We start from the raw sequence: 16113 nt of genomic DNA, 5'->3' as shown, positions 1-16113 counted from the left end.
CATTTCAATGGAGGTAACTGTAAGAACATTAATGTGCTAATAAAAGAGCAAATATAAAGAATTGGAAGTCATCACTATTGCATGCACTATGCTGTACTGGTGCTAATAGTAGCAGGTTTGGGAAGTTCATTCAGTCATTTTCAGTAACTGCCTCTTCCTAGAGCCTAACACAGCAACCCTGTGTGTGAGGTGGCAATACACCCTGGATGGCATGTCAGTCCATTAGAGAGCACCATGCACACGCTATTCACACACTCATTCATGACTAAGGGGTAATTTAGCATAGTCAGGGCTACTGGCATGTTTTTGGGTGGTGGGAGGAAACCCATGGGAAAATCCCACAGGCAGTAAACTGATTTAACAATTTGTTTTTATTTATTACAGAGGGCCTGATTATAACTGAAGTCAGTAACATCATCTAGATTGTGTAATATTTTCTAAAGTGGATTCACTTTATTATTTCAAAAGTACTTCTGATTTCATATGTTACATCCATTAAATTAAATCTTTACAGCAGATCGAGTTTCATGTTGGCATGCAGAATTTCTATTAGATTTAGCTAATACTGGTGTTCATTTCAGAATTCTGCATTTTAAGCCCTGAAGCTTTTAGAAAAACACGAACGTGCATGACTTAGTATTACGCCTTTTGAATGATCAAGCATTGGGTCTATGGATGCAGACTGTCCTTATTTGCCCCAGGTTAGAGTGGCATTCTTATAACTGTTGTGGTTTGTCCTCTCACTGTTCAACCCATTGAGAAAAAGCCATGAGCAATCAAAAGCTGCTGAGCAAGATGAAAATGTGTCCAGGGATTAAAGGCCAGTAATATCCGGTCCCTGACTGCCCTTGATGGAAAACACCCAAGCAGTCAAGCTGGCTTGTGTTTGTTGCAACCATAGTGCTTTGTTAGCTGGAAATAGACCTCACTGGTGCATTTTGGTTAAGCCTTCTCATGGTGAGGTGAATGCCACAAGGATTACCTAAATGCCACCATCAGATCTGGGATCAGGGCAAAAGTTTAGGATGGTCCTGACCTGACTGTAGCCACACAGACATATAGAATGTGTGTTTGTTGAGGCAAGTCACAGCCAGTTATTTAAATAAATTTATTTAATATAGTTTGGTCCTTAGTTCACTGATAATGACACCCTGCTCCCTTTGCTTGGTGTAGGAATTATCATTGGATTGTGTTTAATGGAATAGAGACCTATATGGCCTTATTTGCCTTAGTTCTTTTTTCTAAATGCAACTAAAAGATACATAGCATGATGAATTATGGATAAAGCATTGTTTGTAATTGAGTCAATGGCCAAGGTACTGAGACAGATTTTTACTTTAGTAGTTCTCATTGATTCATGCATTCATCTTCAGTAACCTATTTATCCTGGTCAGGTGTCCTGGTGGATCCAGAGACTATTCTAGCAACAGTGGGCGTAATGAAGGAATACACTCTGGATGAGATACCAGGCCACCACACGACACCTCACACACTTACCCTTACTTAGGGTGAATTTACTGTAGTCAGTCTATCTACTGCCATGTTTTTTCGAGGTGGGAGGAAACTGGAGAACCCAGGAGGAAACCCACACAGACAAAGAGAGCAAATGCAACTGAGCATATACAGCTGTAGTCAACCCAGGAAGCATTTGCATTCAAACTGCTATAGGAAGTGGCCCAAGATGTTTAATTTGCCAAACCGTGACCTATTCCAAATTTCCCTAGCTATTCAAATTCCAATCCTCTGCTTTAGTTTGTTTTGGCAGCTAGGGCCAGATTGTCATCAGTGCCATTCTGCTGACACTACCATTCCCACCATGAGCTCATGCTATTCCAGATGGATCTAATTGTAAGCCCCTTTTCCTGGCTCTTTCTGTATATAAAGGCAGGTTGTGGCCACAGTCAAGGGTAGTACACACCCTTTGACAATTCCTGTCTTCTCTTGGATCCTTGCACAGCCTCCTCTCAGCTCCCTCCACTGCACTTATTCTCTTCAAGCACACTCTTTTAAAGGGTGTCCAAAGCAAAGGCTTAGAATTGGACCAAGATTGACCCAGCAACAGCAAGCTGAGAAGTTATGGATATTGCCATCCAGTACCCGTGGTTCAGACGTGCCCTGAGCTACCCTTCTCGCCTCTTTGACCAGTTCTTTGGAGATGGTCTGTTTGATCATGACCTCTTCCCCTTCACTTCCACCACCATCAGCCCTTACTACCGCCACGCCCTCTTCCGCAGTTTCCTGGACTCCTCCAACTCTGGCATCTCTGAGGTAAGGGGCTAGTTGGCTGTAGACTGAGAGTGCAGGTCTCAGAGATGTCTCAGGGATCCATAACTCCAGTCCTGGAGGCGTTTACTGGTCCCAACATGCCTGATCCAACTTATGAAGGGCTTGATAATTAGCTCATGAGCTGTATCGGGTGTGTTTGGAGCAGGAAAAAGTTGAAACTATGCAAAGCATTGGGCCTTCATGTAGAGGTTTGGTCACGTGATGAAGTATCTATCAGGAGGTTTGAATTAGTGCAACTTTTTGTGTTGTTTTTTTCTACAAGTTGTTATGTAGAAGACAAATGTGCCTAATGTTACAGAAAATGCACTAGGACATGAACAGGTGATAACAACTAGCCAAAAGGAAGCGTGATTAGCATAATCCTATCATCCTATCAGGATATAGCACTGGCCTATCATCTAAAATTTAAAGATGGTAGAAGTTGAATTGGTGGTGTGAGACTTATTTCGATGTAATCTTAAGTGTTACTTTTCACTCAGGCTACAGACTACATGGTCTGCTAGAGATCTCCATGAGACCTACATTCGATTATTTAAATCCATAGCATCTTTCTTTCTTCCCCAGGTGAGGTCTGACAGGGACAGGTTCATGGTTTACCTGGATGTGAAACACTTCTCCCCTGAGGAGCTCAGCATAAAGGTGTCAGATGACTATGTGGAGATTCATGGCAAGCATGGGGAGAGACAGGTGAGCTGACTTGAGTACTCATGCTAATATACAGTATGTTCTCCTTTTATTTGCAGAACAAATAATTGTTTGTAGAACAACAAATTGTTTGTCCTAATTATTACCCAGTTGTCTTGCATCGGTTATCTGGCTTTTTGAGCAGGGTTCTTTCAGTGGTATGTCCAGGTTTTGGACATGGGCTGGTAAAAGGAAGCAAAAGAACACTAAGGGGTGGCACCACTTAATTTTTAAATATATAGGGCCAAGAATCTAATTGGTTCCTTGGTGTAATATGATCTGGCAGTGTACTGGCTTCATAGTGGCTTCATAATTCTTAATGCTCAAGGGATTTGGTCGAATGACCAACAACAGTACAATCATCATTAGTTAGATATGATTCATTAAGTCTGCATGAATTGCATAGTAATGGACCTCTCATGGAAGTGATTTAAAGGCATGGCTGGATTGGAAATTGGGGTGACAAGGTTTAGGGTGCTACACACATGGCCCAGCATTTGGTCTCTGTTATTTCTGCACAGTGAATTTTATGATGAGTTGTTTGGGAATAAATAGAAAGGCAACTGGGGCTGAGTTATTTAAATGCATCTCTAAGCAGGATGTATCAAGTGATTAGTGTGAAAAATGGTATTGCGATGACCGTGTGCCATTCCTGTGGCCTAAAAACCACTCTTAACTCTGATCACACTGATTTGGTGGGGTGAAATATGATGTAGTTGGTATAGTATGGATGCCACTGTTTTAGTAGATGTGTGTTAATTAAAACTAAGCAAATTAACACAATGAATAGCATGCAGTTGTAGTCATGAGATAATCATTCCTGAATAAAGGCTTTGCAATAACTCAGTTGCATGGTGGGTGCAGGATTTGTGCTGTGCAAATTTCTAGAATTTGAAAACATTAAAATGAATTAAAATATGGCTTAAATATTCTACAGCGTGTGAAAGGCAGAGGTCTTTTAGGCTACAGAATGCATCTTCCCATGTCTTCTCTTCCTGCTCCATGATCAGTTTTCTTTTCTACATCATTCCTTTTCTAATTTTTCTCACCAATCCAACTCATCGTATCCCCAATTTATGTATGCTTTAAGGAGTGAACGGATTAGGGGAAACAGCTTGTAATGTTTTCACCAGATTGACGTAGTTTCTGCGTCATGGGTGAAGGTCCCTGTGGGAGTTAGTGAAGCCTTGTGGGTAATGTTTTACAGGTTAAACCACCCTTTACCATGTTCAGTGTGTGAATGTGCATTTTTGTGGATGTGCTGTTTGTCTGGCAGTTGTGATAATTGCCTAAATCTTATTAGTCAACATTCATTGCAAGGGACTTTGTTTCATTTATTAAATTGTCCTCAGCTAGGATTATGGTACGGTAAAACAATATTGTAGAGATATAATGTACATAAATGACAAAACCTACAAACTCTAGAAGACCTGATTAATATGTTTGAGTCACTGCCTTACATGCCAACACACTATGCCAGCAATGTTCTATTGTATAAACCAATGACCTTTCCTCTTAGATATTCGTGAGTCTTTTACAAAAAGTCCTATCTTTCCTAATCTTAAACCTCACAAGCAAATATGAGGTCCTGAGTTCATGTTTCTCACCATCATTTTAATCTTTTATTGCTTCCTCCAACCATCCCATGAATGTTATTATTTTCCAACGCTGTCCCTGAAATCCATTCATCCTCCGCCAATAAATCCTCCTCATGCTCATCTGCCTCTCCTCTCCTTTGTTCTCCACCTTCTCCCACAGGACGACCATGGCTACGTCTCACGGGAGTTCCACCGCCGCTACCGTCTACCCTCCAATGTTGATCAGTCAGCCATCACCTGTACACTTTCAGGTGATGGCCTGCTCACCATCTGCGGCCCAAAAACAGGTGGCTCAGAATACGGGCGTGGAGATCGCAGCATTCCTGTCACCCACGATGACAAACCCAATCCTGCCCCTTCCTCTTAGACAAGTGGATGAGGGTGCATGAGCATGGCTCAGCAGGGGCTCTAATTGTTGAGATTATTATAATCTAGTATATTGGGGAGAAACAGATTAAGAGGAATGGATGGACACTGTTTGGAAAGTTCTTTCAAATCCAGCCACTCCAGAATAAAATCAAATTTAGGAAGCTGATTTACTTTTCTTTGAAGAAGTAACAAACAAGAAAAATAAGTTTGGTTACAAAATTAGTTTCTGTTAAGTAGGGCTGTGATTTGCAAGAGTTTCTATATACAATCATCCAGCCTCCTAACCGTTCTTCCTATGTCTGATCTTTTCTCTTTTTTGCTTGTTTGTCACCTGACTTTTTCTTTGCCTTCTCTCCTCTAACCTTGTTTTACTGAAACGCCCCTCACCTGAGGCATGTACTAAAGATATTATCTCAATAAAGATGTATTATTAACCAAATCAAAAAATAAAGTCACCTGGTCTTTTTCCAATTTTCAGCTGAGGGGATTGAACTCCAGTGTGGTCTTCTGCTGTTGTAGCCCATCTGCCTCAAAGGTCCGACATTCTCAAATGCTTTTCTGCTCACCAAGGTTGTTTTTGAGTTACCGTAGCCTTCGCGACAGCTGTAACCAGTCTGGCCATTCTCCTCTGACCTTAGCATTTTCTGAAATTCTCAAACCAGCTCATCTGGCACAAACAACCATGCCAAGGTCAAGATCACTGACATTGCATTTTTTATCTGAAACTCTTGACCTGTATCTTCATGATTTTATGCATTGCGCTTCTCCCACATGATTGGCTGATTGGATAATTGCATGAATTGGGTGTACAGGTGTTCCTAATAAAGTGGTCTGTGAGTGTATATTCATATTTAGAATTCATTTGAGGATTAAGAAGGAAATTTGCCAAAAACTAGAAAATGCACATTATTCATCCTTTTATATTTACAATGAATGAATAAATTGTTCTTTTGTTTGGCATAAAAATATCAATAATGGCATGCACAGGGTGAATAAATACAGATTATGCACAATACAAAACACACACGAGGTAATCACTGATGACTCTGATTAATGCTCTATTATCATCATTCCACTCCAATCGTAGTCAGATTGTATTGTACATATCAAGCAAAACAAGGAGCATATAAAGAATAATTATTGCTTATTTCAATACATGAGAAAAGACACTCAGTAAGGACCTTGGATAAGGTAACACTCAGTAAGGACCTTGGATAAGGTGCTTGGGAATAAAAATAGGACATTTTTGCTCCTCTGTTATTATTTTTGCACACTTAACAGCATTTTATACAGTAGCCCAGAAATATGTGTATCCTCTGGTTAGACCTTATTAATCACATACAGTATAGTGCATAGTCTATTGCTCCCATTATTTCAGGAGAGTAAAAATGACTTGATAGTAAGTGAATTTTACATTTACATGTAGTCATTTTGCATACGCTCTTATCCAGAGTGACTTTGTGTTCTGTCCAGGTCAAAATGATAGATTTGTCATTTCTACTGTAACTGGAATAGCTCTAGAAAATTTGTTACAATACTATAAAATCAAAAGAGATGACCAGGTCCAATGGACCCTCCATAACTACTAATGAACATCAGCGTGAGCTTGGTTTTATCTGCAGATGTGCCTCCAGGAGCAGTGTGGTGGAATCCACCATGTTTGAGGAAGAACAGCTAGAAGTGGAGCACATGTAGGTTGCTGGCAAGCAGGAATAGTGAGATGGTGGATCTTGTCGAGGACACAGCAGACTCTGCGGAGTGTGAAGGAGGGATGAAGGGTTGTGGTGAAATTTGCGGTAACCCGAAGTGGATAAAGAAGTTAAGTGGTGTGCTGGACAGCTGGCGTGATTCTGGATAGCCACAGTAGGAGGAGGATGAGGAGAAGTCTTTTGTGGCAGATGGGAATGATGACAACGAATATTAGATGTCCTGCAAAAAGACAAGAGAAGAAAACTTGCACTCAGAGCATTAAAAACTCTAATTATGTAAAACCATAATTAGCAGCCTTAACATAGTATTTTCATATCTGTGCATATCAAACCAAAATGAAAAGAAAACATCTGATTTTTTTTTTACATAAAATTTGATTCACTGACATAAATGTAAACATAAAATTCGTATTTTCATGAATTAATGACAGCATGGAGCACCAATGCACTAATGTATTGTAAATGCATTTAAGTCCATAAATACAGTATGTCAAAATAGGTTGTATAAAGTTGAAAGATAGAAGTTTTTGTGTATGGAAGTGATCAAACTCAACTACAAGTTTTAATTTGTAAATAAAATTCTATATATATATCTTTTTTTTTTTTTTTTTTTTTTTACACTTTTTTATTCCATCGCATGTTAGCCGACAAAATGAATCATCTAGACTCTTACCATTGACGGTGCTGAAGGCCTTCAGTCTGGCCATGGAGATGCTCCCATGATTGTGTTGGAGGTTTATTAGCGTGTTCTGGGTTGGTTATTTGGGGACATTTGTACTGCATAGGAACTTTGTTCAAACCAAACTGGCCTGTTGTGTGAACATTCTTGCTCAAATGCTCTTGAAAAGCCCATAGACCTGTAAGAGTGTTAATGCAGAACACTGAATTTTTAACAAGACAGAAATGAGCTTTCTTTAAAAGACTCAAATCCATCCATCTTATCCTGCACAGGGTTGCAGGGAGCCTGAAGTCTATCCCAGGAGACTCAGGGCACACCCTAGACGGGGTGCCAACCCATCACAGGGCACAATCGCACACACTCACACACTATGGACAATTTAGAGATGTAGGCCAATCAGCCTGTAATCTTTGGACTGGGGGAGGAAACAGGAGTACCAGGAGAAAACCCCCAAAGGAGAACATGCACACTCCACGCACACTCCACGCACACAGGGTGGAGGCAGGAATCAACCCCTTGACCCTGGAGGTGTGAGGCAAATGCGCAAACCACTAATCCACTGTGCCCCTATAAAAGAACTAAAATAATAGCTATAATTTCAAACTAACCTTATAGAAAATAATGTCTAGAGTTAGAGTTAGGGTTAGTTGCACTTCCATTTTGTTGGCATGCCATTACAAGGAAAGCTACAAACTCCTCCAGCCTGAACCTTAATTTTTCATAACACTGTATATGAATTGGACTTGGCAAATTACTGTTGTAGATGTCCACAATTAACATGATAAGCTGTGGTTTTTTTTTTGTCTTATTAATTTCAAGGAGGAAATAAAGAGAGACTGATGATGCAATGATCCACAACATTAAATTATAAACTGATAAAAAGTATGATGTTTCATTAGAAGTATAATGTGTCATTCTTTAATTAAGAAAAAATGTAACTGCTGTTTATAAAAACATGATACACATCATATCACCCCGTCATTGATTATTTTCCTATGACATTATGCCCTGTCATGTTTTATTCCATAAATACAGCCTAAATATTAGTTTTATGATTAATTTTAGACTATATTCTTTGCATTGATCTGGACATAAGAGTTTTTTGCTACTAAAGGAAGAACAGTATGATAAATTTACAGTCTTAACTGTATACCCTGTTTTTACTACAGTGGATACTAAGTGGATAGTTTTTTTTTTCTAAGGTTTTTCTCTTTTCCCTAAAATGTTTCTACTTGGTTTTCATTTAAAATTTGATTTGTTACAAATTTTACAATTCACAAACATACACAAAATACAGTTACAAATCATTTTTCCATCACAAACACATGCAATTTTCCACATGCAGGAGTATGTATTTATATTCACTGTATATCAGGGTATGCATATAGAATTTTTAACATTATTCATAACATTAAATGACATGTAATATGGGCACTCCTGCTGCACTATTATCTGGTGAGGGAAAACAGAATTTGCTTAAATAGACTTGTTAACAGAATTTGGTAGTGAACAACATTAATGGTATAACTATTTCAGATTCCTTTGTCGTGAGTATTATCTCCAGCTTCTTCTAACTCCACACTCTTGTACTTGTACTCTTGTACCCACTCTGATCTTACCTTGGGGCAGTGAAGTGTCTGAGGCTCTTCTGCCCTCCTGGAAATTGGGAACTTGCAGACTTGTTTGGAACCTCAGGGCGGATGAATGAGTGAGAGAGCTTCTTTCTGGTTTAAGTGAAAATGGATACTGTCCCTGAACTTGTTTCATAGAGACTTGTGGGTCTAAAAGAGCCCCAGGGGAAGTGAAAGAGGTGCTGGAGACAGTGAAGGAAGAGGCAGGAGAGCTGTCTGCAGTGGCACTATCCACTTGATCCACCACAATACCTGCAGATATTGACAGACAGAAATGTATATTTTAAAAAGTCACATGAAGATACTGCATATTTATAAAATTTTTTAAATAAAATACTGTTCCAAGGAATGTAATAAATTGTTTTTCAGTAGCCAAAGACACTTATTACACAAGATACAAATCAAATGTCTTACAAAATATTTTTGCTATATATAAAGAGAAAATAAATGTGTCTTTTATTGTGTATTGATGTTGACAGAAAATACTTATTATTACTTTTAATATTATTGTGTATTTTCCTCTGTGGTGTTAACGTACGTAACATCTGTTGCACACTATTATATATAATTAAACAAACCAACATTCATTCATGGCTGATCAGTGTATATAACACCAGATATTGGCTCAGCTCAGCCACTAGTGCTCTCAGTCAATAAGAACACATTCATTTGCCTTATATTAGTGAAGATGTCCACTCAGAACAATCTGGCAAAATTCTGTTAACTTTTCATTACTACTGAATTAAAACCACTGAGATATACAGGTGTCCCATTCAAGGATATGACCCTGTCCCCCTCCCAATAATCCCAGGATAGGCTCAGGATATGCACAGAATAGGGACCAGGATAGTGAATGAATGAATGATTAAAAACTACTTTTAATAGCTGAAATTTGATCTATGCATCATGAAATAGAGCTCATCCCCAATTAATAACCAGCTCATGACTCCTTATTTTGGAATGTTCTTGTAACAGTATCACACAATTCCAGTGTACTTACTTGGTTGGTGACACAAGCTTTTAAAAGACGGCACCTCAGAGTCAGTGTATCTGTGTATTGTGCTCCTGTTTTCAGCTGTACAGTCAAGAGGTAACTGCTTCTCCTCTTCATCCCCATTTTTAACTTGTACTGCTCTGCTTAATCGAGCATCCAGTAAGTTGCTGGGAGAGGGAGAGTTTCTGTAATGTAACATAGGTGGACCTGAATCTAATGAACTTCCCAACACTGGTACTGAGTAACACGGCTTTTTAGACCAATCTGGAGTTTTTTTTATTTGCTCTGGTCTGGTCATCAGTCTCTCCAGCAAGAGCCAGTAAATGGCAGAAAAGTGGTTGTAGCTGTCATTCTGTAAAGACTAGAGAAATAAATACAGATGTTAAGTATTTTAGTGGGCATCCCAACTTTTTGACATTGAATTTTTAAGTAAGCAAATTCTGAATAAACATAATATTTTTTAAAATATTTTTTTTTACGCAGTTAGAATGCTTTTGATCATTTGCGGTAACAATAAATTTATTCTATTTTAAGATGACCAAACTGTAAATATTTTCGTTACAATTTTGTTACAATTGTTACACTGACATGTTAGATACTGCAAGCACATACAGAATGACCCAAGCTCAGCTTACTTCAATGGTCCTCCGCTTGTCAATGCCCAGCGTCTGCATGAGACCGAGCACTTGCTCATTGTAACTCTTTGCCTGGCAGTGCCTCTCAGGCTCAGGAGGGTTAAATAAAGACTGGCACACTGCTATCGGCACAGCTTTCATCCAGCAGTGCTGCTTGATTTGTGCCAGACTGATACGTTTGGCTGGATCCACCACCAGCATCCTCCGTATCAGGTTCTCACACTCTGGATAAGAGCAGAGCAAGAGGAAGAATGCTGAAGTCTGACTAGCTCAACATGACATACATATCAATTATCCATGGTTTGAGAGTGTGTAGAATTTGTACCCTGAGACATGAAGTAAGGAATCCTAAAGTGTCCCTCTATGACACGCTGTTTCAGAGCTGGAAGTGAGGCAGCATCGAAGGGCAGATATCCACACACTAGCACATAGAGAACCACACCTAGACTCTGAAAATCAAAGAAGATTTAGCGTCTCATAATATTCACATCAAACATCGGAATGGGGGGAAAATATGATGTCAGTGACTTTGAACGTGGCAGTTATAATGGTGCAAAAAGACCTGGTTTGAGTATTTAAGAAACTGCTGATCTCCTGGGATTTTCACTAACAACAGTCTCAGAATGGTGTAAAAAACAAAAAACACCCAGTGAGCTTTTATGGGCCCCAACTAAAAAGGCACATTTTTCACTCCAACTGTCTAGTTATGGACAATGGGACTATTCATCTAAGAAATTTACCCAGATGTCTAGCTGTGGTCCTTCATATTCCCTTCCCTTGAAGATCTCTGGTGCTGCATAAGGTGGACTTCCACACCAGGTATTCAGAGGCTTTCCAGGTACAAAGAAATTTCCAAAACCAAAGTCTGAGGAACACAGTGAGAAAAAGATGACAGTATATGCAAATGTATTGTGATGTAACACTTAAAAGTATATACCACATATTTGTCTAGAAGATCAGAGAACACATAGAACATTATTTTAACATATTTTTAAGAGGGTTTATGCTAGATTGAGTTAATGGTACTAACTAAACCAGTGGGGTTTGCTCTATGTGTATTTTTCATTTTGTCATTGGAAGCCATGTTGGTTCTGACCATTACTTACTACGAGCCTCAGTGCCATTACCACGAATTTGTTTGTACTGAGGTTCAGACTAATTCAGGATTCAGGCTAACATTCCTGAATAATTATTTAGTTTTTTAATATGCTATTTCACTTTTATTAAGAAATCAGCTCACATGAACAGTCGTTTACCTGCCAGTTTGATGTTCATGTTGCTGTCCAGCAGTAAATTTTCAGCTTTAAGGTCTCTATGTACAATGTGGCATCTGTGGCAATATTCTACAGCAGAGAGGATTTGCCAAAATGTCTTGCGAGCTTCTTCTTCACTCATATGACCGTTGCATGCAAGATACTCTTTAGAAAGACAAAAAAATTCAGATGTGCTAGCAAACAGTTTGAAGCAGAAGAATTTTTCTCTCAGATACAAACTGACAGATTTGATGAAAGAGCTCATGATCAGACTTACCGAACATTTCCCCATTACTGGCATACTCTGTTACAATGTACAACATATTCTTGGTTTCCATAACCTGCAAATTAGGGACAGGAATATCTTATATTCACACAGTCAAACAGTCTGAGGGCCCAAATAGAAAAATTGCTCTAAGACTGACTGCATGTCCTGTTTGTCTTTCCATTATATGATATAGTATTAATAGGTTGTGTATAGGAGAATGAACAGACTGGATCCAAAAGTCGTTTTATTTGTTTCCTTTCTTGTAAACCCCACAGAGACTCATAGAAATGATGTTAAGCAACAGTTGTGGGAAAAGTAGCACTTCATTTAAGATGGCTTCAAAAGGACTAGTAAAACATTTACCCTATTCACATGGCTGCGAGACCAATAAAGCAACACTAACTGCAGGAGTGTGTGACCTCATGTACAGTATATGGAGGTGGTCAAATGCATTCATCTGCCCTGTGTTATTTCATGAGTGACAGCTGGAAAAGATACCCAAAGCTCATGAGCTTAACTCTACCTGTGTACAAGTTGTTTTTTTTTAATTTCTAAATTTCAAATCAAAATCATTTTTGATTTAATTATCATATGAAACTACAATAATAAATTATGATTAACAATATTGGAATTGTAGTGACTTCTGATTGCTTTGTTAACTGCCCTCTTACACCTGGGGCACACTGCTAATAAGGCTGTCACTCCTTTAACAGCTTTATGCACGGACTGTATTTTGCCTCACTAATAAGTCATTTTGGTTCAAAGTGTTCTGTAATGTGTGTCGATGAGCGTAAATATAAACCCACAGACCTGGTAGAGTCTGATGATGTGTGGATGGTTCAGAAGCTTCATGATTTTAACTTCCCTGTTGAGTTTTTCCAAGTCTGATGCATCCAAACGGGTTTTGTCAATGATTTTAATGGCGACCTGTGAGTTGATTAGAACAATCTGAGCAAATTTCAGACATTAAAGTCCTATACTGGCAAATCATACTTAACAAGCTATAATTTAATAACATATTAATTAAGAACAAACAGTTGCTGGTCATGACAGTAATGTAGGGAACCTGTGTTTTAGTGACTTTGTGTCTTGCCAGCTTCACCACAGCAAAGTTTCCTTTCCCCAGTGTACGGATGATCTCATAGAAGCCAACCTGGACAGGTTTACCAACCCGGTTCATTGCGTCTGGCCCATTCTCCGACAGCACCACCATGGTTAGTGTCGTTAACTGCTACATGATTAATCATGAAACAGTTGAAGCAACATAATCAGGTGGTTGTTTTAGCAGCAAACTTCAGTCTCAGAAAAATAGGACTAAACTGTACCTTTCCTTGTCACTGGGGTGGTACCAAGGTACAAATTACATATTCATGTCATAACATCTTGTAAAATTATATTTTTTATAACATAAAAAGACTATTCTACTGGCTGTGCATCATTCATTACTAGTTCACTACTGGCTGTGCATCATTCTTTACTAGGATGTTTTGTGCACAATTCAAAATTAAAAACAATAAGTCCACAAATGCAGTATTATTGTTATTATTCTGTAAAAGGTAAAATCATATGATGTTGCAAACCAGTACACGGTAGTACATGTGGGCTCCTATTTATTTAATGACTGGCTATTTGTAAGTCTAGTAAATCATTGCTGTTAAGTGAAGGACCGAAATGGTGTTACAGCACCATCCATAGGCCAATAATGTCCATCAAAACATTTTTTACTTACACCACCAAAGTGCACACTATTTCTGTGTGTTTTCATAAGACAAAGACAAAGAAGAATGAGTTAGGTTATAAGATTTTGTGCAGAACTCACATCTCTGATATTTAATCTCTCCTATTTAAGATCTCCTGAATTTTTTTTTTTTTTTTTTTTTTTTTGAGGTAGCAGTTGGGTGAAATACACCAGATTCCTAGGAAAGCAAGTTTTATCATCCAAAATAAGTCAAACATCCAGGACCGAAAATAACAAAACAAAACAAACAAACAAACAAAACATAATTAAATAAAAATATGTGATATTTTATGTGATATAGGTCAAGATGCTTTTTGCCAAAAAAAAAAAAAGTGTTGCAAAGTTAGGAACCATGTTCATACACCTTACACAGCTTCTTAACAGCTTGTCTATCATCTGTAAGAGACCATTAAAACCGAGTGGAACAACACTAATGATAATCCAATAAAAATATTTGGGAAAAAAAAATAAAAAAGGAAAGGCTATTCTTATATTTAGGCTATAACTTATATTTCATGTTGCTTCAGTCTTGCATTGTTTATTAATGTTTATTTCAGTGCTAAATCAGAATTACTAAATTTCATGCACTTTTTTTTTTTGCAAAAAAAAAAAAAGGCAGAAAGAAGCTCTTTTTTGTCCCAGAGTGTATTGTAAGGTCCACAAATAAGCATATATTAATATATACATTAATGCTTTCATAATGATGACTTAATACATGCACTAATCATTAATGCATCAGGAAATAATGAAGCATATACAACAACCTCTGAGTCATATATAGGTAACCATCATATAATAATAATAATAATAATAATAATAATAATAATAATATCAAACCATAGGTTTATTATCCATTAGTTTGCTCAACTTTGCTTCTCGGAAACACTGAATAGTTTAAGGAACAATAATAATAAGTCTTTTTTTAATCATATGTGATAAGAACTCACCGTGTGGACTGTAAAATGTTAAAGGTCTCCATCTGTAACTTGCAGCTGCTTTGCCCTGAGCTGAAATTCCTGCACTCAGTCGCCTCATTCACGCCTTTGGATCTTGTTTAAGAAGTTGAAATGTGTGGGTTTTTTTTTTTTAATCACTCCTCTTGATTTCTGCTCACTCTGGATACTGCTGCATACAATCCTCTCTGTAGACTCGGGTCAATCCTAATTCACCATAAGAGGTCCGGCTCACTCCCTCCCTCATTCACTCACTTTATTAACGTCACTCTGGCGTCAAAGCACCGAGCAGGGCGCGCGCAGGAGCCCATGTTGCCAAGCAACGCAAGCCACATCCCAAACCGCTTGTAACGCAATAAACAGAATAACATCGGAATTGTGCTAAGACTTTAACGCAAATATGTAACCAAAATGACACATAATACCAGTAGATCATTACAGGGCTCTATAGCGAGATAGTGAGGTATTTATCTTGGTATTGGCCATATATTAAATCTGCTATTTAACCAGTCTGGTGCAAATAAAGTTCCTAAAATGGTGCTACTAGTTAATCTGCTAATCTGAATCACAAATCCTTAATCACAGTAAACAAAATCTCATGAAAGGAATTAACATTTTAAAAAAATAATAAATAAATAAAATGCCAAACATCGCGATGGTGTTCTTTAAATTTCGGTATAATCCAGCTGTAACATGATTCAGGATGTAGCTCCTGTAACTGTTGGTGAAGTTCAGTTACATTTTGTGAGATGTTCTCAGGAAGGGCCTATTTCTAGCAACCCAACTAAACGGCTTGTTATAAAACATGCAATTCTAAAATGCTAAAACATCTACACCCTTCTTTTTTGCACCCATATACCCTCTTCCTGGCAAATTGTCAACTGTTCCAGACTTCCATCCATCCATCCATTTTCTGTACTGCTTGTCCTACACAGGGTCGCAGGGAGCCTGGAGCCTTGGGGCACAAGGCAGGGGACACTCTGGATGGGGTGCCAACCCATCGCAGTGCACAATCGCACACACACTCACACACTATGCACAATTTAGAGATGCCAATCTCTACTAGTACTGTGGAGGAGTAGACCAAAGAGGAAACCAAAGTACCCAGAGGAAATCCCTGAAGCACAGGGAGAACATACAAACTCCTCACATTCAAACCCCCAACCCTGGAAGTGTGAGGCAAACGTGTTAACCACTAAGCCACTGTGTCCCCGTTCCGGAGTTTTAAAATATTTTTATTATGGTCCTAATTTTACTTGATGGCATTACTAGACACCTAATCTTTATGTCTATCACTTGACTTGTGCAGCTCAGCA

General features: G+C 38.4%; 2 protein-coding genes across 3 annotated transcripts; one reads left to right on the top strand and one right to left on the bottom strand.

Annotated features, from left to right (window-relative positions):
- The first annotated feature begins 48 nt into the window (after positions 1–48).
- cryaa (crystallin, alpha A) lies at positions 49–5405 on the top strand. Its single transcript, XM_026932151.3, has 3 exons — positions 49–2268; positions 2851–2973; positions 4729–5405. The coding sequence occupies exons 1-3, from the start codon at positions 2077–2079 to the stop codon at positions 4933–4935; spliced, it is 522 nt and encodes a 173-aa protein (XP_026787952.1). The 5' UTR covers positions 49–2076; the 3' UTR covers positions 4936–5405.
- Positions 5406–5837: 432 nt separating this feature from the next.
- On the bottom strand, positions 5838–15022 carry LOC113537302 (serine/threonine-protein kinase SIK1). 2 transcript variants are annotated; one of them, XM_026931721.3, is made up of 12 exons: positions 14792–15022; positions 13173–13337; positions 12917–13033; positions 12116–12179; positions 11842–12003; positions 11326–11450; positions 10911–11034; positions 10586–10809; positions 9957–10311; positions 8945–9208; positions 7320–7503; positions 5838–6866 (listed from the first exon to the last, which is right to left on the bottom strand). In XM_026931721.3, exons 2-12 carry the CDS (start codon positions 13317–13319, stop codon positions 6533–6535), a joined length of 2100 nt encoding a protein of 699 aa, XP_026787522.3. In that variant the 5' UTR covers positions 13320–13337; positions 14792–15022; the 3' UTR covers positions 5838–6532. The 2 variants fall into 2 exon arrangements, with proteins under 2 accessions (XP_026787522.3, XP_026787523.3); XM_026931722.3 differs by having other exon boundaries at positions 13173–13334.
- Positions 15023–16113: the final 1091 nt, after the last annotated feature.

The sequence above is a fragment of the Pangasianodon hypophthalmus genome, chromosome 26, assembly GCF_027358585.1.
Source record: "Pangasianodon hypophthalmus isolate fPanHyp1 chromosome 26, fPanHyp1.pri, whole genome shotgun sequence".
NCBI classification, from domain to species: domain Eukaryota; kingdom Metazoa; phylum Chordata; class Actinopteri; order Siluriformes; family Pangasiidae; genus Pangasianodon; species Pangasianodon hypophthalmus.
The sequence above is the reverse complement of the archived record's forward strand: the minus strand, read 5'-3'. Positions and strand labels throughout refer to the sequence as shown.

Excerpts from the sequence above, each read along its gene's own strand:
- cryaa (XM_026932151.3), top strand. The coding sequence starts at position 2,077 with ATGGATATTGCCATCCAGTACCCGTGGTTCAGACGTGCCCTGAGCTAC. Across the intron at positions 2,269-2,850 it reads CCAACTCTGGCATCTCTGAG|GTGAGGTCTGACAGGGACAG; the intron begins GTAAGGGGCTAG and ends TTTCTTCCCCAG. Across the intron at positions 2,974-4,728 it reads GCAAGCATGGGGAGAGACAG|GACGACCATGGCTACGTCTC; the intron begins GTGAGCTGACTT and ends CTTCTCCCACAG.
- LOC113537302 (XM_026931721.3), bottom strand. The coding sequence starts at position 13,319 with ATGGTGGTGCTGTCGGAGAATGGGCCAGACGCAATGAACCGGGTTGGT. Across the intron at positions 11,451-11,841 it reads CATGAACATCAAACTGGCAG|ACTTTGGTTTTGGAAATTTC; the intron begins GTAAACGACTGT and ends TGTGTTCCTCAG. Across the intron at positions 7,504-8,944 it reads AGACACTTCACTGCCCCAAG|GTCTATGGGCTTTTCAAGAG; the intron begins GTAAGATCAGAG and ends ACACTCTTACAG.